The 23,907-nt window shown below is 48.2% G+C and overlaps 1 protein-coding gene across 1 annotated transcript in view; it reads left to right on the top strand.

Annotated features, from left to right (window-relative positions):
* HDAC4 (histone deacetylase 4) overlaps positions 1–23,907 on the top strand; it is a 178,311-nt gene that overhangs the window by 56,253 nt on the left and 98,151 nt on the right. The window contains exon 3 of the mRNA XM_058809255.1: positions 16,439–16,510. Within this exon, the coding sequence (XP_058665238.1) occupies positions 16,439–16,510 (72 nt within the window). The remainder of the gene's footprint in view (positions 1–16,438; positions 16,511–23,907) is intronic.

Raw genomic sequence — 23,907 nt, 5'->3', positions numbered from 1 at the left:
GGTGCCCAGAGCAGCTGTGTCTGCCCATGGATCCCTGGAAGTGTCCAGGGCCAGGCTGGATGGGGCTTGGAGCAGCCTGGGATAGTGGAAGGTGGGGCTGTGTCTCCTTAAGAGGGAAGATCCCTAAACTGTATGTAAACAAGAGCTCCTTGGATCTGTGTGTTTCCAAACTGCAGGTTCAAAGTCCTTTGTGGTGGTTTTTACACAGAGCATCTACTTCTGAGGAGAGATGATGATTTTGTGTGTGCAGAATAAAACCCACCAGCTTGTGTTTCTAATGGTGTCCACAGAGTAAAAGGAGCTTTGCCTCAGGTGGTTTTACTTGTGGTTTTTGATGTGTGTTTAGGGAACCTGGCCTGAGGTGCTGCCACACTGGAATCCTGGAGTCACTTCTGAACCCCTCGTGACAAGACGGACACTGAGGGGACACTGGAGAATGGCCAGGGCAGGGAATGGAGCCCCAGGAGCAGCTGAGGGAGCTGGGAAGGGGCTCAGCCTGGAGTAAAGGAGGCTCAGGGGGGCCCTTGTGGCTCTGCACAGCTCCTGACAGGAGGGGACAGCCGGGGTGAAGAGGACAGGAACAGAGGGAACGGCCTCAGGCTGGGCCAGGGGAGCTTTAGGATATTGGAAATTAGGAGAAATTTCTTCCCTGAAAGGGTGATCAGGCACTGGAACAGGTTTCCCAGGGCAGTGATGGAGTCACCATGCTTGGGAGGGAGAAGGTATGTGGATGTGGCACTTGGGGGCATGGTTTGGGGCCTGTTCTGAAAACCCCCATTTCTGTGCCCCCATCCTGGTGCCCTTTTTGCTCTGCCTTTTCCCCACTAGCTGAGGCACAGTGCAGGGCCTGGTGTCCCCAGCACTTGTGGCCATGGAGCTGCCTGTGCACGTCCTGCAAAGCCCCTCCTACCCATGGGCTTGTTTGAGTGGAAATACAGTGAATCAAGGAGAGACCAGGCTGGAGGACACCAAAGAAACTCAAAACATCCCCCCCAAACTCCCCTGTCTTCTACATCTCCTTCCAAGCGTGGAGGGAATTATTCAAACTGTCTGAACTAATCTCTAACCCCACACATCTCTTTGGAGCTCCACTTAGCTCCAGATGATGGAATTTGTGGTGGTAATCACAATTTAAGAAGCAGTACAATAACCTGGCAGCCTGTTAATAGTTTGTTCTCTTCCTGGCACAGTACAGTTTTTAATTTCTTGTGGTGAAATAATCAGCTGTCCTTTCAAGACTTCAAGGTGCTGCTTCTGCTTCCTGCTGTGTTTTTTCAGGACATGGCACTTGGACTGAGAGAACTGTGTGCACAGCATATCCCAAACTGCTGGAGAACCCTCCCATGCCCTGTTTTGTTGCCTGACTTTTGGAAGGACAGGGGAAAGCAGGAGCAGCTGGTCCCTGGGTGATCCCCCCTCTGGTGGGACAAAGCTCTGGTGATGGCTCTCACTTCTTTGGCTGCTTTGCTCAAAAGCCTGTGGGTACTGTGAAGTCTCCTTTTCACAGGCAGAGATTCCCAAGCAAAGCTGAAACCTCCAAGCAGGACTAGGAAGATGTTTTTTAACCAGCTGTGTCCCATTTTCTTACTTTTTTTCACCTTTCCTAAAGTTTGTGCTGCCCATCTCCCTACTCACAGTAATTCTACATCCTCTGCCCTGGGAGCTGCCTCTTTTGCAGTCAGCTCTCAATTCCTTATCCTCTTTTTACCTTTCCTGCTGGGTTTTGGTGGCTGACACTGATCAATGGATTTTATTGATGGTGGACAAGACAGATGGAGTGTGCATAGCAGGAGTATTCTAGGAAATAAAATTGCTAAAAGTAGAGGAGATGCTTCTGATCTGTAACAGTGTTGTACAAGCACATTGGTGTCTTGTGCTGGAAATGTCAAAAGGTGATTAAGTATAAAATATTTTGGGTCTCACCCATTCATTATAAATGGCAGCTGAATTTGTTTTGAGGCAAAGTTATTCCAGACTGTGCATGTGGCACTTGGGGACATGGTTTAGTGGTGGAGTTGGCAGTGTTAGGGGAATGGTTGGGCTTGGTCTTAGAGGTTTTTCCAGCTTTAATGATTCCATGATTTGGTAGGAGACCAGTGACTGGCAGGGTGGCAGGTTGTCTTGGTTTGGAAAGCCAGGAGTCTGCTAAGGAAGGCAGGAGCCTCCCCTGAAATGGAGAATGTAAGCCCTCCCCACCCCTCTGAATTGCTGTAAATTTTAAATTAAGGGGCTCTCAGGCAAAAATATGGGAGCAGGAAATAACAGTTCTTTAATAGGGAAAAGAAAAAAAAAATAAAAGGATAAAATAAACAATGCAGTGCACTAGAACAACAGTGACAGAGTCAGAACCCAGCCTGACACCCTGTGGGTCAGGCTGTTGGTGGCAGTCCCATTGGAAATGTGGCTGCAGCCCTCCTGCAGTGTCAGGGGTGGTTCTGTTGGAGCAGGGGGATCTGTAGAGAAGGATGTATGCTTCCTCTGGAGATCCAGTGGAAGGAGAGGCAGCTGCTGTTCCTCTGGGGAATCCCGTGGAGAAAGCCGTGCTGGTGTCTCAAACACCTCTGGATTATATCTGGGTAGCAATGCTTGGCTCCTCCCTCTGGGCTCACATCTCCCAATGGGATGTTCTAGTTCTTATCAGCCATGCAGTGACATTCAATAGTCTGTTATCAGCAATGTCCCCTCCCAGGGAGGTGTGAATGTGGTCACTCAGAGAGAGAGATAAAGCAAACTGCCCACTTGACAAAGGTGATCTGCCATACAGATGGGAATGGAAAACATCTTGCATGGCAATCTTCAACATAGGTCTGGGGTAGGAGGTCTGGAAAAGTGGCTTGGGGGGAATGCTGCCATTCCTTGAACTCAGCGTTTTCTCTGGGTTCCCATTCTTTTCCATGTTAAAAATGAGACACATCAGATGGGGGAATTTGGGCATGGGTGTTGTGTGGCACTGAAGGGCATTTAGGGCTGGGGAAGCCAAAGTCTGTGGTACCTTCATGAGCCAAGGAATACAAATGTCTCAGGAGGATCATTGTTATCCAGAGCTGTTCATCCTCATCCAAGAGCCTGTTTCTGCTCTCATATGGTCTCATAGGACGGGAGTGCTGACAAATCACAGCATCATGGGATGGTCTTGGTTGGGAGGGACCTTAAAACTCATCCAGGTCCACCATCTTCCGCTATCCCAGGCTCTTCCAAGCCCCGAAGTCCAACCCGGCCTTGGGCTCTGCCAGGGATCCAGGGGCAGCCACAGCTGCTCTGGGCACCCTGTGCCAGGGCCTGCCCACCCTCACAGGGAATTCCTAATTCCCAACATCCCATCCATCCCTGCCCTCTGGCAGTGGGAAGCCATTCCCTGTGTCCTGTCCCTCCAAGCCTTGTTAAAATCCAGAGCTTTGGGGTTTGTGCCTCTGTTGTAAGTGGTGAATGTGTTAGGAGCAGCGTGCCTGCCTCCCTCTGGGGGCTGGATGGGACAGGAAGATCTGCTCCAGGCTGGGCTTCCCACAGCCTGGGAACACACTGAGGCTCTGTGTGCTGCTGAGACAGCTGGGTGGAAGGGATCCACATAAATCAAGATACCAGGAAAACAAGCACAGCATCTGCAGCACAAAGGGAAGGCAGAAGCATGAGGCTGGATATGTGGTTGGGACACTTTTGGAAGTGCCTGGCTTTCCTTCCTTCAGTTGGAAATCCAGCTGCTGGGCTGCATTTTTTTCCCTGCTGCATTCTTCATTTGGAGCATTGTTTGTGCTACCCTTGAATGGTGACTGCCGAAGCTTCTTCACTTGTGTGGGCAGCCCTGGAAGTCTGTTTTCTATCTTTCAGAAGATTCCAGCTAGTTAGGGTTCCTTTGTCAATCAATTTTCTCTTGTTTACCAGGGTATTAGGAGGCTGGAATAGAAGCAGTGTGTGTTTTGCCTTAGGAAACATCAGCAGCCCAGTCACCATTCCAGAAATTCCACTCAACTTGTTTTTTTTCCCGTCTGTAGCAAAGCTCACAAGGATTGTGAATGCTGTAAATGTAAATCTGAAAAGGTCAAACCTCATGTATGCTGGAGACAGGAGTAGAGGACGACATTGATGCAGGGGTACAGTGAATTTCAAACTGTGGCTTGAGAACAAGATGTTCAAAAAACCTGTCCAAGGACATGCCTTGGGTATCGAGGAGGAGTTTGAGGGAAAGCAGTGAGGATTTATTTGTGTTACTTGATGGCTTCTTAACATGCAGCAGAGAGGGAGCAAACCACAGGGTGAGGCTGGAGATGAGGAAAAGGCTCTTTCCCCAGAAGGTGCTGGCAGTGCCCAGGCTCCCCAGGGAATGGGCACAGCCCCAAGGCTGCCAGAGCTCTGTGAGCATTTGAACAATGTTCTCAGGGATGCACAGATGGGATTGTTGGGTGTCTGTGCAGGGCCAGGGCTGGACTCCATGGGCCTTGTGGGTTCCTTTCAGGATGTCCCCTGGCTCTTTGAAAGGCTTTGGATTGGATGAGTCCTTGTGCAGAGCTGCAGCTCTGCCTTGCTGCATTTCCAATCCCAGGAGTGAACACCCGTACCCAGCGCCGAGGGAATCTTATCTGCATTGACAAATGTCAAGTGTTTTCAGCTGCTCCTTTGCTCGTGCTGCACAAAGGATGAACGATTCCTGCTGGCTGGGGATTGAAATGTGGGCCAGGATTGATTTTTTTGGGGAGGCCATTGATTGGCACTGCTGGCTTGATGGCAATGTCAGCACGGCAGTGCCTCCAGCCAGCAAAAGGCAGGGGATGGATTCTCCATCAGTGGCTGGAGGAAGGCAACCCAGACGTAGCTGTTGGTGTAAAACACTGAAGGATGCAGTCAAAACTAATGGAGGTATTTGCTGTTTAGCAACTTTGTAGTCACTGTGGTTTCTTATTTTAAACAACATCCAGATAGGATAATATGTTCAGGCTCACAATGTGCACTGGTTCTAGGGAATGAGAAAACTGAGCCTCCTTTTCTCCAGGTCCAGCACATTTGGGTTTATTATGTGGAGCCCACTTCCCTATTTGCTGATCATATTTTCAACGTTTTTCCCCTCCCATGATAAGCAGGGACCTCTTGGCTGCAGAAACTCTAAAGGAATTCTGATGGATTTCTGGGAGGTGCCAGCTGAATTTTGGTTGGGGCACACAGAGGGCTATGGAAGGCATGGCTTTAAGGCGAGAAATGGGAGATAAATAACTGCAGATTAAGAAAAAAAGCCCTGAAAACAAAACCCAAAATCATCCCTTTTTTGCCTGACTGCTTCTGAGTAAATGGTGCCTTAAGGAGTAACTGAAGTAGTAAACCCAAGTATCTTAATTTACACTTTTCTACTTGCAGTGATGAAGCAAAACCCAACATAATGACACAGAAATGAGTTCAAATTTGAACTGGAGCAATGTGGGCTAGTGGAAGGTGTCCCTGCCCATGGCAGGGAGTTTGGAACTCGATGAGCTTTCATGTCCCTCCCAGCCCAAACCACCTACTCACAATTACATCTGGAGACCTCTGCTGAGTGCTCTTTAGAACACCAATTTCCTTTGGTAACACACAAAAAGTATTTCATCATGCTGATTGTTCACTCAGAGGGATCCTCAGGGACTCAGAGGTCCCCTGGGTGTTGCAGCTCCTGAGATTCCCGATTCCCTGTGAAGGCTGTCTCCAGACAGACCTGGAGCAATCCACTTACGGAAGTGCAGCCCATGAGGAGGTTTGGTGCTGTTCAGCCCCCTGTGAAGGCTGCACATTGGGGCTAAAAGTTCTGTGCCCTAAAGGAACAGACAACAATGCTCATTAAAATGCTTTTTAGTTTGTTTTCTCCTCTTTGTCACATTATTTTGAACACCAAGTCCAGCGTTGAGGCTGCACTCAGAGATGGTTGGACTCAATGATCGTGGAGGGTCTTTCCAACCTTTTCTGCAATTCCATGATTTTGGGTTGGCCTTGTGTTAAGACACACTTGCTTCTCCTTGGCTTGGAAACAGGAGTTGCTCATCTACACACCAGGAATTAGAAATATCCATTTTCAAAATGTGCCGTTCTCGTGTTACTGTGTTTAATGCAATTTAAAATGCTTTTACTAAAGCAAATCCATATTACTGGAATTATCTACTATTACTAGATTAGATCGCCATGGAATAATGATCCATTGTGGTAAGGCAAGCCCATTATGCATTGCAGGAGCATTTCAGCTGCTGTGAACCCCTTATGTGCAATAGAACCAGAATAAAGGGAATTTTTGAGCCTGAGGGAGTTGGGGATTGTGCCTTTCTGGTGGCAGTGGTGAGAGTTTCCTCTCTTGGAGCTTTCTGCTGCTTTCCATCATCATCAAAGGAGGTGCTGAGGGTGGGTGCTGGGAGCTGTCCTCTGGGTTGGGATTTGGTGGTCTCCATCCAGAGTTCTCTGTTGAAAGTGTCCAGCTTCTTCATGGCTCTAGTTTAAGGGCAGTAATTCCCACAGAAATGCTTAGTTTGTGTATTTTACAGTAAAACAGTCCTTTTGATGAATGACTCCACGTTCTTATCTTTAGTTAAAAGTCACCCTTGGTGCTTGGAACTTTTGAGGGGTTTGTTTCTTTTGAGGGTGAAGAGCCAATGGTGAAGTTTGGATTATGGTTGCTTTAGAGATGACTGGTTTTAATTGCATGATCAGTTTAATTGCTGTTTGTGTACTTCCTTGATGATTTTGATTTTGACCAAGCACTATCTCCAGTTTTGTTTTGAGCACCCTGAATTAGCATGTTGGGACAGGATTTTGATTTCTGGGCACCAGTAGCTTTTGGTCCAAACTTTGTGCTCAAACTTACTCAATTTTTATGTGCACCTGCTTGAAATCTGAGCAAAGCAAGGAGAAAACTTGTCCTCCTCCCTTTTTGAGACTGAGAGAGGCATTCAAACATGACATTGTTGTCTCCAGCAGGCGTGGGGTGATTTGCAGTTCAGGCTGCTCATAAGCATGGTCATGTGGTATTTTCTGGGGTCCCCTGTGGTAGGAAGGAATGAATTTGACTCTGTATTCTTAGAAAGCTAATTTATTGTTTTATGATATTATATTAAAGGATGCTATACTGAAACTATACCAAAGAATAGAGAAAGGATACTTAGAGAAGGCTACAAAGAATGATAATGAATCTCAAGACTCTCTCCAGAGTCTGACACAGCCTGACTGTGATTGGTCATTACATTAAAACAAATCACATGAAACAATCCTGCCTGTTGGATAAACAATGTCCAAACCACATTCCAAAGCAGCAAAACACAGGAGAAGCAAATTACATATTATTGTTTTCCTTTTTCTGTGAGGCCTCTCAGCTTCCCAGGGGAAGAATCCTGGGCAAAGAGGAGAGGATTTTTCAGAAAATATGATGGTGACATGGTCAGCTGGTTTGTGATCCTTAAAAGGTTGGACCAAAAGGATTTTTCTCTGCTGAGCCACAGATGTTCTGCTGTTACAGGCTTGGATGTGATATTGTATGTGAAGATGAGTTTTCCATTGTGAAAGATGGTGGGTGTAGCAGAAAGGGTGATGGAGCACTGGGAAGAGTTGGGGCTGAAAGCCTTTGGAGCCTGACAGCCACTGCTCCATCAAACCCAAGGTCTCTGATCTGTTTGCTGACCATCCTGTTTCCATGTCTCCAGATTTATTTTCCTCAGTGAAAAATCCCCCTTTTTTCCCCTCTGCCCTTTCCAATTCTGCGACGTGCTCAGGCAGCTCCCAAGGCCAGAAGGCATCTGCTTAGTCCTGAAATCCTGCATGGTTCCCGTTGCCAGCAGTGTCCAGGGAGGGCTCCAAGCCTCAGTTTCCTTTGCCTCAGTTCTCCCTGCAGTCTCTACTGCATCCAGGAGTTTTTCCTGGGTTAGCAGAATTGTTTAATAAGTGTCCTCAAGTCCCTTTTCTGCACTGGAAAGGATCAGAACCTACATTTGAAATAGTTCATGGAATCACAGAATCCCTAGAGCTGAAAGGGACCCACAAGAATCACAAAGCCCAACCCCACAGATACCAGCAATCCCACCCTGTGCATCCCTGGGAATGGTGTTCAAACCCTCCGGGAGCTCTGGCAGCCTGGAGCTGTGCCCATTCCCTGGGGAGCCTGGGCAGTGCCAGCACCTTCTGGGGGAAGAACCTTTTCCTGAGATCCATCCTAAGCCTCCCCAGAACCATCACTTGTGTGGAACAGCCTTATTTAGCTCGTGTGCTAGCCAGGCATGGGGCTGAAAGGCAATCCATGCTCTGTGCTTCCCATCACATACAGCTTGTTCCCTTCTGGAAGGAGGGAAGCCTTTTCTTCCCATGGCATCTCATTAGCTTGAACATCATGTCCTGTGAGCGTGTGGGCAGGAGCTGGAGCCTCATTTGAAGCTGTGGAAGAGCCAGGCTATCTTTCAGCTGGATTTCTTCCTGACAGTTTATTCATCCAGAGAGAAGGGAAAATTAAGCAGGCTACTGAACCTTCTCTCCTGCCTTGAAAATGTGCTTCGCCTCTCTCCCACTGCTGACAATTGCAGATAATTTCAAGGTGTTTTTCCCACCCTCCCCCTCCCTCTCCTTTGCTTCATTCTTGTATCAGCAATCAGTTGTGAAAAACCTGCTGGAGCATTTGGATCAGAGGGGCATTCTGCCTGTGGGTTTGTGGCTCTCCAGCGGGGATGCGTGTGTGTGTGCTGAATAGCGGGTGATTGGGGAGTGGCCGGGTGCCAGCAGCACCTCTCCCGCTGAATGCTGAGGGAGTCCTGGGGAGCTGGCTTTTTTCACTGTGCTCAAGTTCACAGGACCTGTCTCAGCAGATTAAACGCCTCACTTTGATAGTGCTGATCTCCTGGAGAAACATTTAACCGGCAGGGTGGAATCCTGCCTTCATCCTGCTCGCCTCCCAAGAAGGATGGGAAATTTTATCCACTTTTGTTAAAAGGCTGCATTACAAGTTAAAACCAAAAGATCCCCAGCACCACACAGGGAGCAGGAACATTTTGCAGAATGGCTCTGGAAAGAGCCTGTTGGTTGAACATAATATTCCAGAGTGAAGTTAAATGCTTGGACTATGCTAATTTCTTGAGGACAGTCACCTTTTCAGATGGATTGCACCGTGCAGATGGTGGCAGATTGTGCCCTCCTCCACTCCTGCCAGGAGCGTGTGCTCACTGACAGAATCAAAGCAGCAAAAGGATGAAGCTCTCCAGAAGAGTTGATGAATCTCTTGCCTTTAAAATTGAAGTGCTTTGTGCCAGGGAAAATATCTATGAATATATTTATAGTCATGAACAGCGGAGTCTGGGCTCCTTCATTGCAAGTGGGAAAATTGCTGTTCCACCAAGTCTGTGAAAGTGGAATCTACTTTTAGATGCTTTGAAATGGGAGTCTGTTTTTTTTAATCTGGGTTTTAAAAATATCTGAAGTCCAAATTTTAGAAATCTGTACATAATTGACATGAAGATGATATATAGAGACAATCTAAGCTGGCAGGTGTTATGGAATCACAGAATCCAGAGGGGTGTGGGTGGGAAGGGACCTTAAAGCTCATCTAGTGCCACCCCCTGCCATGGGCAGGGACACCTTCCACTATCCCAGGCTGCTCCAAGCCCCAGTGTCCAGCCTGGCCTTGGGCATTGCCAGGGATACAGGGTGGGGCACCCTGTGCCAGGGCCTGTCCACCCTGCCAGGGAACAATTCCTAATTCCCAATATCCCCTCCATCCCTGCCCTCTGGCAGTGGGAGCCATTCCCTGTGTCCTGTCCCTCCATCCCTTGTCCCAGTCCCTCTCCAGCTCTCCTGGAGCCCCTTTAGGCCCTGGAAGTGTCTCTGAGCTCTCCCTGGAGCTCTCTCTTCCTCATCTCTCCCAGCCTGGCTCCAGAACAGAGGGGCTCCAGCCCTTGTGCTCAGGAACAGGTAGATGGGGATGTTATCAGGAACAGATAGATGGGGATGTTTTTCCTGCTGCCTGGTGTGATCTTGGTGGCTCTCTATGGGACAAGGCTGGGATAGGGGGGATGTGAGGTGCTGATCCTGCAGGGAGCACCTTACCTGGCACTGATGTGACATCCTGCAGATCCCGCGTGGAGTCCCGCAGCGAGCTGTGTGTCGGGCTTTGCCCTGCGCTGGGCAGGGGGAGCTGTCACCGTGCACAGGAGAGAGCCCGAAACAGAGCTGGCTCCGGGACACAGCCCCATGCATGCCTGGGAACGGCACCGGGGGCGGTGCCTGCCCGGGAAAGCAGAGCTCGGGCTGGGGCTGGCCCGGCAGAGCCGGCAGGGCTGAGTGCGGCTCTGTCCCTCGGGAATGGTCAGGACTCTGCGCTGCCCCCGCAGCGCTGCCGGACCCCGCGGTGTGCCAGGTGCGTGGGGGCATTCCCTGGGTTCCCCTCCCTCCTGAGCCATCCTCGGGGCCCAGCGTGCCACGATTGATCTCTGGGTGTTGTTACCTTTAGGGGTGTGGAAGAAAAAGCTGGGATTTTTCAGATTTGTGTTTGGTTGAGTCCTGTCCGTCCTCCCAGGGCTGCTGAGGGATAGCCAGGATAGTTAGGAGTGTAGGGTTTAATGAGGGTGAGGTTATGGATAGTAGTGGGATTGGAGGGAGTTTTATGGCAGTGGATAGGAGGAGGCTAATTTTACCTGGCTTTCTGTAGTTACTTGCTATGGGCCAAACGAGCTGATTTCGAAACCAGCTATGGTGAAATGGAATGCAAACCAGCATTAAATACATGTTTTTTTTTTTTTTCACTTGGAAGAAAAAATAGGCACAAAAAAATGTTGCATACATTCTCTTCCTTTAAGGTGTTTTGTTTTTTCTTCCCTGCATTCTTTGTTGGGGGGCACTGGGCGGGGGGGGGGGGGGGGGGTTTCTGGCTTTCCTTGCCCAAGGGGAAGAGAAGCAAATCTGGAATGGGCAGCTCCTGCTTCCTGCTGTAATGATGCCAGGGAGCCTTAACCTCTTTCATGGGTTACTCCGAGCCTCTGCTCACTTGCATTTGTATGTCAAGGATTATTTGATTCCCCTGCATTTCCAAAGTGACACATCTCTTCAGTTTTGTGTGGATGAAGTCATCGGAGTCTGCTGAGGAGGCTGAAGATTGTCATGTTTAGGAGGAGTTGCTTTATCCTCCCACTGCAAAGAATTAAGGAAAATAATGGCATAGGAAGTGGAACACAATGCTTCCAGGGTTTAGCATTTGAGAAGTGGTGTCTTGTCATTTGGATATCAGTCTGTCAACGCCTTGAGGACCACAGCTTCCTGTTTAAACGCTTCTTAGGTATTTTGGCTTCTAGGATAACTTCCTAGTAATAAATTAAATGTTGCTTTTTGTGTTAACAGCTGCTGAGCATTAGAGTCCCAGGAGGGTTTGGGTTGGAAGGGACCTTCAAGACCATGCAGTTCCTCTGCCATGGCCAGGGTGCCACTCACTGGATCAGGTTGCTCAGAGCTCCGTCCAGCCTGGCCTTGAACTTTTTTATTTTTCCTTTTATGCTTTTATGTTGATGCTAACCAAACTGTGACCTGCTGGATTTATTTTTGCAAGGTCCAGGGTAAGAGAGCAGTAAATGATGGGCCTGGGTATCTTCCGGTCCTTGTGAGGTATTTGTGTGCATTCTAACGGAAAAGGAAGCTTGAACCCCATCCTGGTTCTCTCTGGCAAGGTGCTGGGTGCTGGGGTGGGCTCCTGGCTTTGGTGGAACTCCTCCACTGACCTCTGGACTCTGGAATGTCTCTGGAGCAGTCAGGATTGTCAAGGGCATGAGGGAGACTTGCTATTCCATATGTACCAGCCTCTTCCAGAACTGAGGAAGCCACCAGCCTGACCTACTTCCTACTGCATCCAAAGCAAGGAGTCAGAATGAAGGCAAATTAAAAATATATGTACATACACCAGCCCATCCTGGTGATGGTGATACATATATTGTATATGTACATGTATTGTGATGTCACCCGCTGGCAAGGCAAGGTGGCTCACTTCAATAGTAATCCTAATAATTAAAGAATTACCCTATATGAACGGGATTGGATTAATTTCCATCCAAATGGGTGTTTTGATAACTCACACAAATCCGTCCCTTTTTCACTTGTCTCCCCTCCTCTTGTCCCCCGTTCTGCCCCTGTGTGGCTGCAGTGGTTTTGATTTCACCATCCCCCTGTAAAGCAGGAGTAAATAGTGCTTCAAGGCTGGCTTTGCTGTTTGGAGTTCCAGGGGCTGGGTTTTTACAGTGCTCGCAGTCGGTTCCAGCTGAAGCCATAATTGGTATTTCGGCCTGAGAGCTGCTGTAAATCTCCGAGAAGGGAAGAGAAGGATGCTCTCATTTTGTTAGGCTGCCTCTCTTTCGGATGCAGAGTGCATCTTCCAGCTCTCTGGGCTAATTAAAATGCCATTACAGTACATGTGGTGCTACAATACAGTCTAGGGAGACTTCCAAAAATAGATCCTTGAGTGCAGACAAATTAGAGAGGAAATATGCACTGAGCATTTTCTCATAGGTTTAAAGAGAAATAATCCATTTGCTGTCCTAATTGCTTTCTTGTAAATGTTGAAAGATTTTTTTTCCCCCCCTCTGTAAATTTTGAGTGAGCAGACAAATAAATAACGCATCCATGATAATTAGTGTTCTCATTACTAATATTGTAACTTGTCACACACATTTGATATGCAAGTCAGGGTGTTGCAGTGGCCTGTGCTGAACGGTCAGGGGTGGAGATTTTGTATTCCTCAGCCAGCCTGTTTTAGCTGCCTGGCATCCCAAGGCTCCAAGGGCAGCGCATGATCTGGTTTTTAAATTCAGCCAAACGCTCGAGCAGAGCCACCCACGGACCCTCCCCAGATCCTGCCAGGAAGTAAAGCAGAGAAATCCTGTTTGCACATTGTCCTTCCCCCCAGCCCAGCTCGGGTACAACATGCAGGCTGCTTTTTATAGCCTGGTGTACTGTGGGTACTGAGAGCAGGGGGGAAAGAAACCCCACGTCCCTGTGCCTGCAGGAGATTCATGGAATTGCTGTGGGCTGACACGTGTAATGGAGACAGCACAGAGCTGCTGGGCACTGCCAGGACCAGCCAGGAGCTCCTGTGTGCTGCAGCCTGATGCAAAGGGACGAGGCTTGTGCTGGCTTGTAGAATCCCACAATGATTTGGGACCTCAACGCTCACCCTGTTCCGCTCCCTGCCGCCGTCCCAGGTGGCTCCAAGCCCCATCCAGCCTGGCTTGGGCACTGCCAGGGATCCAGGGCAGCCACAGCTGCTCTGGGCACCCTGTGCCAGGGCCTGCCCACCCTCTGAGGAAATTCCCTGCCTGCTCAGGAGCCCCTGGTTGCTGCTGTGCAGTGCGGTGCTGTCCAGAATATTTATAAGCAAAGGAAACAGAAGTTGGTCGAGTGGTCTCAAACTCACAGAAAACTGCTCATCCTGAGGAAAATCTCTGGGCCACTGTGTTGTCTTCCCTCCGTGGAGAACAGGCTGATGCTGGCAAAGATAAGTTCTGCAGCCCCTCTGTCTCATTTTTAAAAATTTTCTCTCTGAGGTTTCCCCTTGAACCTTTCATGTTCAGGTGTTGAAGCTAAAGCTGTGGCCACCGAGGCTGCCATGTCACCTTGCCCGTGCCCGTGGTGGCACATCCAGGAGGAAACTGGGATCCTCTGCATCCTCACTGAATGCAGAGTGCTTGGTTTTGGAAAATCCTTTGTCTTTTCCTTGCTTGGCCAGGTGTTTCCCATTTGTAGTTGCACTTTTTTCTGTCATTATCACAGCAGGGAGGTTTTACTCCTTTGTCACTGCATCCCCCATCTTTTTTTTTTTAGTTTTAATTCTGCGTTTCAAAGGGACAAATCTGAGTCAGTAATGCTGATTTTCTCTGCCTCTTGCTCCAGCCTTTCTCCCTGTCTCTCCTAAAGTTTTACTTCTACACCTCTGTAAAACTTTTCCTCTACTCTGGTTGTCCTTTAAAGATAATTTTTAGTTGCTCATTGCTATGCTCCAGGAATTCAGGTAGGCCAGGATGATTTGCATCAGGTTGAAAGATCTGAATAAATGGAAAACTATTTAAATAACCTCTTCGTTCCCAGTTCTGCCCTGCATTTTAAAGCTCATCAGAGTTAATTATAGTCAGGCTGCTTGCAGTTTTCTCTAAGACCTCACTGAATGTTTCAGCCTTCCATTTCTCTTCATTTCTTGTCTTTTTAAAGTGGAGAAGTTGCATTTCCCAGTCTTCATCTGGTTTGGTTTTGCCCTGGATGATCTCAGAGGTCTTTTCCAATCTTGACAATTCTCTGGTTCTGCTGCTTCATCTTTTCTGAGGGTTCTTATCTGTCATGTTTCTGCTTTATTCTGGACTGAACTTATAAATATTTTCCCTTTGTTTTGCTATTTTCAACTTCTTTCAAACCTGCAAACTCAACTACTTCCAAACCTGTCCTGGCTATATTCTCTGAATAACTTAACTCTTTGGAACAGATTAAGATAAAAACCAAAGTGTTCAAGTTTCCATCAATGAATTATGGCTTCATCTTGTTAATTAATGACTAGAAATGCCCATCTGGAAACGAAGCTACACAAAATGTTCCCTGACTCGAGCCATGAATCAGCCAGGCTGGTGTCTGCTTCCCTCCAGGCTCCGTGGACAGAGCACTTTGTGGCAGAGTTTTGGGGAAATCATCAGAATGATTCACAGAGAACCAATTGGAGAGGATGGTTCCTTGCCAAATCTGTTTAGTAGCTCAGCACCAATTTGGCCAGCAGAGAGCTGGGGAATATTTTGTAGCTTGTCTGGGCTGTCTCAGTACTCAAACCAGGGCTTGTGACTTGTGAGGAGAGTCAAAACCCTGACTGCAAGTGCTCCAGCAGCTCCACATCCTTGTGCTGAGGCAGGACTCCAGAGATTTAGAGCTTTATTTTTATTTTATTTTATTTTATTTTGTTTTATTTTATTTTATTTTATTTTATTTTATTTTATTTTATTTTATTTTATTTTATTTCATTTTATTTTACTTTATTTTATTTTATTTCATTTTATTTTATTTCATTTAATTTCATTTTATTTTATGGAGTGTTATTTGCACAGCAAAGACCAAGAACCTTGGTCTTGGATAGCTTGGTTTTGCTTCAAGTGTTTTAGCTGTCAGTGCTTTAAAAGATGTTCCTGAATGTTCTGCTGTGATTAATCTAATCCTCATTTTGAAACAAAGATTGGTTTATGGGCATGGGAGTTTTTTTAATGAGTGTAAAAAAGAATATACTTTATTTCTTACCAAGTCTTAAAAATTCCCCAAATTGACCTGGATTTGTTTCACAGAGAACCTGGCTGCTGCTACACGGCTCTGTTTTGTCTCCATGGGTTCTTCTCCTGTGAAGGAACATCTTTATCTGAAACTGCCCAGCAGAGAAGCTGAGAATGCCCTGCTCCCCAGGAAAACTGGGAATTTTCCTGGGCTGTGCTCTCCACTGACCCTGGAGTGCCTGATGGCTTGATTATATTTTAAATAGTGATGTTTTGCTCTTCCCCTTCTGTCTGGGTATGGTCATTGGAGGTGAACCCAGGCAAGACATGGAGAAGTCCCCAGAAAATCAGAGAAAGCAGGGAGAAGAAAACAAATATTAACATTTTTGTAACGCTGTCCTTTGCCTGAGAGAGATGGGGTGGCTTCTTTGATGTCTCCAGACAGGGTTTGGCTTGATCCTATCAGAGCTGCAGCACAGAAAGGGGTTGGAGGGGAAAAGTGAGACAGGCTGGCAAAGGTGGAACAAATAGGTTTGAGATAAATTTTCTGTGTCCCAGGGTTCGTAATTACACTGAAAACATAATTTAGCATTTTTTGCTTTGGCTTTTCTGGGAGGGGAATGGGTGACTAGAAACTCAGGTGTGGCAGTCTCCAACACTGGTTGTTCTGTTTAACTCTACCTGGATGCAAGATACAATCTTGGAAATATTTTAAATAGGGAACTGCTTCAGCAAGATGGATTTGTGCATCTCATTTACAAAGTATGTTTTTAATGCCTTTCTGAAATCTAAACTTATGCAAAATGGGGCTTGTTATGCATGTCTCTGCATTTTAATCTCCTGCAGTGATTTGTCAGTTTTCCTTAACATCTCCCTGGCATATTCCAGCCATTCCTCAACTTTGCTACGTGGGGCTGCGTGTGTCTTAGCTCAGTTCCCCCAGCAAGGAAGGAGGCACAGTTCTCTCTGGCAAGGTCTGGGAGCTGACATGCCTATTTCCTCAGCCTGGGATCAGCACCACTTGTGGACTTAAAGACCAGGAAGCCCTGAGTGCAATTTGGGATAGAGTCTTCTTTATTTTCTGCTGGGAATGTTCTCATTTCCATTGATTCCTTGTGTTTCTGCTCTGCATCGATAATTGGTTGCTGATTTTTTAAAATTTTTTTTTCTGCTTGGAATGGCTAAAAATAGCTCAGCTACCCAAAGTGTTGATGTGATTTTATTTTCTTTTTCCCTCCTCTTTCCAGATGGGCTTTCTGGCAGAGACCAGCCAGTGGAGCTGTTGAATCCACCTCGAGTGAACCACATGCCCAGCTCTGGTAAGGAAAAAACCTCCTATTCAAGCTCATTCCTGTTCTGGGGGGTGCAGGAAAAGGCTCTGCAGCTCTGCCTTGTGAGTAGGAGAGCAGAATGCAAATGCAGAGTGCTGGAACACAGTCTGTTAGGACTTGCACACCTCTGCTTTCCCAGGCTGGGAGAGTGGGATTTGGGAAGGGAGCACAGCAGCCCTGGGAGTCTTGCAGGGGGCTGAGGGGAGCCCAGCCTGGTGGGAGATGCTTGGTTTGCCTTAGAAGGGAGAGGAGAACAAAGCAGCATCTGAAGGAGTCCCTTCCCAGCCCAGAAGGAGCTTTTGGAGCTGGTGCTCTCATTAGGGAGAAGGAGCAGGGAGCCAAGGCCGGGCTGATCAAAGCGTGTCACGCTGGGCTCTGGGCTGTTTGCTGTTCTGCCTCTCCCAATGATCCTGCCACGGCCTCTCCTGGGGCTTGTCCTCCTGCTCCTCATCCTGCCTGCTCCCTGCCCAGCTGGGAGAGCTCTTGGAGCTCAGGGCTGCAGCTCTACAAGTGATGGAAAGCAAAGTTCTGCTCCTAGTACGTGGAATTCTGAGGGGAAACAATCTGCTGCTGGCTTTTCTGTTTCCCCCTTCTCTCTCTCCCTGGTACAAGCAGATATTTTTACCAGGGGTGAGAGGATATAGCAAACATTATCTACGCTTGCAGGGAGCAGCTCAGATCTTCCAAACCCCCAACTTTCCCTTCTCTTCTGCCTTCCAAAATGCCCTCAGGCCCTTTTCTGTTAAGGATGAGATCCTGCAGAAGATCTGAGCACTTCTGGTAGTGCCAGTTGGAAAGATGTAAACGAAGTTTATTCAAAACAACTTTAGTACACTGGGAGGGGGAGAACAAAAGTGGGCTGTGACCTAACCTAGATTTTTGTGGACTTGAATGCCTGTTTGGAGACGGAAACCTTCAAGGAGGTAGAGTTGTTGCATTGGGGGGAAAAAAGGAAGAGATGGTTGTTTACCAGGCACGGGCGTTTGGCTTTGGATGCTGAGAAATCCCTCTCCCCTCTGTGTGCTCCCAAACGTGTCTGTCAGGTAAGGGAGGTTCTATTTCCCTAACCCTCAGAGGGATTCTCATTTTCAAGTCACTGTGCTGGACAGGTTTTACTGTGCACCTCAGTGGTGAGCCAGGCTGGGTTTTGTGGCTCTGTGGATCATGGGCCAGCATTGTGGAGGGGATGGGTTTGAATCTTCTATCCCTTTATTTTGGGGGTGATTTTGTTTGCTGGTTAAGTTTAATGTTTCCTTTGGGGGTGTTTCAGGCCAAAGGCTGGTGCTGGTTAAGGGCTTGGGGAACTTGCTGGGAGAGGCTGTCCTGGCTGCTTTTCCCCAGGTGGAATGAGGCTGTTTGATGGAGCCAAGCAGGATTTAGGGAGTTCTTGCTGTTTGGACTCCATTTTGAGTGTTTTCCATAACTCACCTCTGTGCTTTTGGGAGAACACTGAGGCAGAGATCCCTGGGGAGCTGTGCTGGTGTGGAGTGGGTGGGATGAGAGATGGGCAGTGCCTCTTTGGCAAATGGTTCTCCAGTAACTGAGCTGTGGGAATGGAATTCAGGCTGGGAGAGCTGGGGGGGCTCACCTGGGGAGGAGAAGGCTCCAGGGAGAGCTCAGAGTCCCTGAAGAGGCTCCAGGAGAGCTGGAGAGGGACTGGGGACAAGGGATGGAGGGACAGCACACAGGGAATGGCTCCCACTGCCAGAGGGCAGGGATGGATGGGAGATTGGGAATTGGGTATTGTTCCCTGGGAAGGACTGGGATGAAATTCCCAGAGCAGCTGAGGCTGCCCCTGGATCCCTGGAAATGTCCAAGGCTAGGCTGGACACTGGGGCTTGGAGCAGCCTGGGATAATGGGAGATGTCCCTGCCCATGGCAGGGGTGGAATGGAATGACCTTGAAGATCCCTGAGCCCATTCTGGGATTGCCATGCCTGGCTTATATCATTCTTGCCTTCAGGAGTTTGCTGTGCAGATCTTTCTGAGGGAAGAAAGGAGAAGTAGCACCAAGCATTGCTCTGGAAAAACAAGTTGTGTGTGGGATTGCCGGGTGGTGTTCCAAGGCTCAGGCACGACTGAAATAATGGTGTTAAAAAACAGCAGAAGGGAAAATAAAACTGCTTGATTGTGTCTTGGGATATTTTGTTTAAAACATTCTCCTGCCCTGGTCAGGGTAAGGTTGAATAAACTTGAGTGGTCGATGAGCTTTTATGCTGGGTTTCTATTGTGCTCGTAGGAAACCAAAATGTTTTTCTCTTCACCACGAACCAAGTGAAGGAGAGGTTTGACCCTTGTTAGTTGTTTTTCTCTGATGTGAAATGGTGAGAAAGTTCTAAAAATCCTCCCTGAAGTGCCGAGCATTTCAACTCCAAACCAAGAAATGTTTACAGCAATTTTATGAAATGGGTTTTAGGAGTGAATTTGCTTGAATAAAACTGAGTTCAGTCATCAGCAGTGAACATTACTTCTATCTTCTTTTCTGTATAAATGAAGGAGTAATTGGAGGAAGGGAAGCATTTTCTCTTTTCACAGACATATCACCTGTAATTGGTGCTCTGAATTTCTGAGGTGCTCACAGAGGTGCAAGGAGACCAAGCCCCCCCAGCCTACCCTCTGCTCTGGAGTGCAAAAATCATCCTGGGAGAGCTCTGCCTCAGACTCCTGAGGATCACTGAGCCTTTGGCCCGGGGCAGGAAAAGGAATAAATTAACTTTATTGAGCAACCTTGCTTCCCTTAATTCTCTCTTAAATAATCAGAGCCTGGTGAGGCCCTGGTACAGATTTCCCAGGGAAGCTGTGGCAGCCCCTGGATCCCTGGAAGTGTCCAATGCCAGGCTGGACAGGGCTTGGAGCACCCTGGGAGAGTGGGAGGTGTCCCTGCCTTTGGAAAGGAGCTGGAAAGGGATGAGGTCCCTTCCAACACAGAGCATTAAGTGGGAGATTTCAGCTCCCTGCTGCTTTTTCTCCATGTCAGATCTACTTATTCACTCTCACTTCCACAGTCATTCACAAAAATAATAATGTTGATGTATGCAGGAATAAGTGGTTTGTATGAGCCTCTGGACTAATATTGTCCCTTGGTTTTGCAGTCAGAGATTAATCTCTGTCTGTGAGGGAATAATGTGAGGTTTTGTAGTGCCCCAGAAGTAGGTACTCCTCAGAAAGGCTTTCCTTTAGTCTTAAAAATATCCTGATCTATAATATGGACCCCTGGAAGTGTCCAAGGCCAGGCTGGGAGCAGCCTGGGACAGTGGGAGGTGTCCCTGCCCATGGCTGGGGGTGGCTTTGAGTCCCTTCCCACCCAGACCATTCCATGATTCCAAGGTAGCACAGAAACTGCAGCTTAAAGACTTAAAATCAGCTCAAGGTTCTATTTCCTGCAGTACTTATGATTTATTAGTATTTGTCTTTAATTTCCTGCCCTGAGCTAAATGGGCAAACCATGGCCCGTGCAGTGACAATCACAGGAGTGTTTCACCTGCTGGAGGAAAGCTCCAGAGCCATTCCCCAGCAAGGAGAGCCCTGACAGCCCTTCAGCCAGCTCCCCCATTTCCACAGAGGATTTGCTGGATTGTTGTGCTGCTCTGAGAAGCCCTTTGCAGTCAGTAATTTTGGGGTGATTTGTGCAGGAGAGGGGAGGGAGCTGCCACATCTAGAGCAGAGGAGCAGGGAAGTTCAAGCTTCAGAACCTCTTTTCTGGATTAATGCTGTCTCCAGACTCCTGTTCTGTTGGCCATGGGATAATTTAATGTCCTTCTAACTCTGCTTTAGCACTTTGTGCATGTGCGGGGCTGTATGGAAGAGGGATGAGGTTTTTGGCCGCCTCTGTCTCAGCTTCAGCATCCGTGTTCTGCGTGGAATTAAACCCCTCTTCTAGCCAAGCTGGCAATCAGAGAATCACAGACTTGTTTGGGTTGGAAAGCACCTTAAAACCCATCTTGTCCCATGGGCAAGGACATCTTCCACTATCCCAGGTTGCTCCTAGCCCTGTCCAACCTGGCCTTGGGAACTTCCAGGGATGGGCAGTCCTGAGCTGCCCTGATGCTGGAGCCCAGAATGTGAATATCCTGATCCCTGTGGGTTGGGAAAAGCAGGAGCCCACAGCTCCTCATCTCTGCTTTGTTGTCTTTTGTCTCAGAAAACGTATTTATCTGTCATGATTTATCTGTCTCCTTTCTTACCCATGAGGAAATGGTTATCAATTGGAAGAGCTGGTATGAATTATAAATGATTATCCCTCTTTTAACAGCTGAAAGCAGCACTTAAATGTGAAGCTCTTGAATGCAGCACTGGTTTCCTGGATGAAAGGCAGGAAAGTTTGCTCTGCTGCAAGCCCCAACTTGCTGGTTTTTCTTTCTTCTGCCCTCACCTTGCTTGGTTCATTAATTCACAGCGATCAGCTCTGGAATTCGCTGGATTCCCTTAGTCCTGACTCTTCTCCAAGTGTTACTTTCAAAAATAAGAATTCTTACCGATTCCCTACCCACAGGAAAGGTTGTTTTGTGCTTTTGATTGATATAGAAGCAGGTGATGAAGGGAAGAGCCTTTGAATGCTAGAACTTTGTGAAGAAAGCTTAGGGAAGGAGGAGATGGCAGGACATGGAAGGGCTCCCTTGAATGGCTGTCCAGGAATTTGTTCCCATTGCCTCTGGCTTTGCTAAAAATAACAGTACTGTGTGCTGAATGAAAAGTGATAAATGTTTCATGGAAATGGATCATGGATTGAGGCCTTCCTTGGGGAAAAAATTCCACATGCCTCAGAGGGGATCTTGGAGGCTGTGTGTGTTTGCAGCCTGGGTGCTTTACCTGGGTTTGCAGCCTCAGAGGGGTAATTGGGGTGAAATCTCTGTTGTTTTCCTTTGATTTCATTCCAAGTCCCTTCACTTTTTGGAGGTAAGGCTCATCCTGGGTTTGCAGTGGAGCTGTGCTCCTCTTTCCCATCAGCTTCCCCGCACAGATGGTGCCAGCCCTGGCTGCAGGATGAGGATGGACAGCCCCATTATTCCCAGGGGCTGGCTTTCCTTTTGCTGCCTGCCCTTTCCATGGCTGTGCCCTGCACTGCAGAGCTCCCCAGGGAGCTTTCTGCCAAAATTAACTGGGCTGGTTTATTGCTGGAGGGGAAAGAGCAGCCACCTGCGCTCCCAGGATTTTAGGAATTCCTCTTCCAGCATGACACGCGTTTATCACGATCCTGGAGGCTCTTCCCCAGTGGATATTGATTTTCAGGGCTATATTTGGCTCTGCTTTTTTCTTCAGGCAGTGGAGGGAATATCAGGTGAATGTTTTGTGCAGCGATGCCTAAAATACAGCAGCAGTCTCCAGATACTTCCCTGGGGAATTGCTGATGGTTCATTAAAGAGACCTTTCCTTGTTGGATTCTCCTCCCTGGAAGTGTCCAAGGCCAGCTTGGATGGAATGGGAGCAGCCTGGGATAGTGGAAGGTGTCCCTGCCCATGGCAGGGGGTGGAATTGAATGGGATTTAAGGTCCCTTCCAACCCAAACCATTCCATGGTTCTGTGATTAAATATCTCCTCCTTTGGCTTAACTAATGTCTTGTGATCTAAACCACTTAATCATCACTACTTTTCCATCTGTTTCTCATTCAAGGAATTGTGTCATATCAGATGATTCATTCATATTTGATTAGAGATTTCATTATAAGCTGGCCTGAAGTTTTTTTATGATCTAATGAAAGGCTTTGGAATCACTGATTTGGAACTGCAGTTGTAATATGCAGAATAAATCTACTACACATTTTCATGATACTTTTCCTGGGTACATTTTAAAGCTCTGACAGTTCTTGCCAGTGAACTGTGTACATTGAATTTTTGAAAAAAGTTTCTGATGAAGTCCAGTGATCTTTCCCACTGGGGAGAAGAACTCCCAAGCTACTATAGGACTTCTCCAAGTTGCACTGAATGACCAGTGAAATTTAGGTCAAAACTTGCCTTTTTGGATCCATTTATAGTCCTGCTTGTAGGCAGTCACACTCTAATGATATTAATGAAGATCCTGAGTTGTCCTGCTTAAGTGACATATGGGAAGCTTTTTATTTTCACTGAGGACAGTCACCTACCACCTGTGTGCACATTGTTCGTCAGATTAAGTAAATTGCTACAATTCTTTTTCAAAAAACAGAGGAATAGTGTATTTTTAGAAATATGGATGGGGCAGAGTTGGAGGTGTTTGCCAAGGAGTGCTGGGACTGGGATGACACGGACCTGGCCTGGCACAGGTGGGAGTTTGTCTGTCCCTCCCTTTCTGAGCAGGAAAGTGGGGATTTCTGTTTGTTCCCTGCTGGCAGGAGGGGCTGGGAGGAGCCCTGGGCTCAGCAGCAGCTTTGGGCAGGTGTTTGTGACGCACTGAGGGGCAGAGGGAGGGCAGCCAGCTCCTGCCCGTGCCCAGCAATGCTGGGAGCTGCTGTGCCTGTCACTTCGGGGCACCTGCCTTGGGGTGGCATTCGGGTGCAGCAGAGGGGTTCTGCTGAGCTGAGCAGCAGAGTTTTGCTGGTAAAACTCAGAGAGTGGCAGGAGTTCCTTTCACCCAGTGTGCTGCAAGAGATCCCTTCACACACTGTTCTGCAGCGCTCGGGCAGGTTCCCCTCACCGAGGTGGCTGGAGGAGCCCTGGGCTCCAGCAGCACCCTGAGTGGATCCCTGCAGGATTCAGGAGTCACAGCATCCAGCAGGACTGAGGAGTCACAGCATCCAGCAGCACACTGAGTGGATGGATCCCTGCAGGATTCAGGAGTCACAGCATCCAGCAGGACTGAGGAGTCACAGCATCCAGCAGCACACTGAGTGGATGGATCCCTGCAGGCCTCAGGAGTCACAGCATCCAGCAGCACACTGAGTGGATGGATCCCTGCAGGACTGAGCAGTCACAGCATCCAGCAGCACACTGAGTGGATGGATCCCTGCAGGACTGAGCAGTCACAGCATCCAGCAGCACACTGAGTGGATGGATCCCTGCAGGCCTCAGGAATCACAGCATCCAGCAGCACACTGAGTGGATGGATCCCTGCAGGATTCAGGAGTCACAGCATCCAGCAGGACTGAGGAGTCACAGCATCCAGCAGCACACTGAGTGGATGGATCCCTGCATGACTGAGCAGTCACAGCATCCAGCAGCACACTGAGTGGATGGATCCCTGCAGGCCTCAGGAGTCACAGCATCCAGCAGCACACTGAGTGGATGGATCCCTGCAGGCCTCAGGAGTCACAGCATCCAGCAGCACACTGAGTGGATGGATCCCTGCAGGACTGAGCAGTCACAGCATTCCGGGAGCCTTTGGGTTGGGAGGGATCTCAAAGCTCCCCCCATCCCACCCCTGCCATGGGCAGGGACACCTTCCTCTATCCCAGGCTGCTCCAAGCCCCAAAA

The sequence above is a fragment of the Ammospiza caudacuta genome, chromosome 8 (assembly GCF_027887145.1).
Source record: "Ammospiza caudacuta isolate bAmmCau1 chromosome 8, bAmmCau1.pri, whole genome shotgun sequence".
In the NCBI taxonomy this organism is placed as follows: Eukaryota; Metazoa; Chordata; class Aves; order Passeriformes; family Passerellidae; genus Ammospiza; species Ammospiza caudacuta.
The sequence above is the reverse complement of the archived record's forward strand: the minus strand, read 5'-3'. Positions and strand labels throughout refer to the sequence as shown.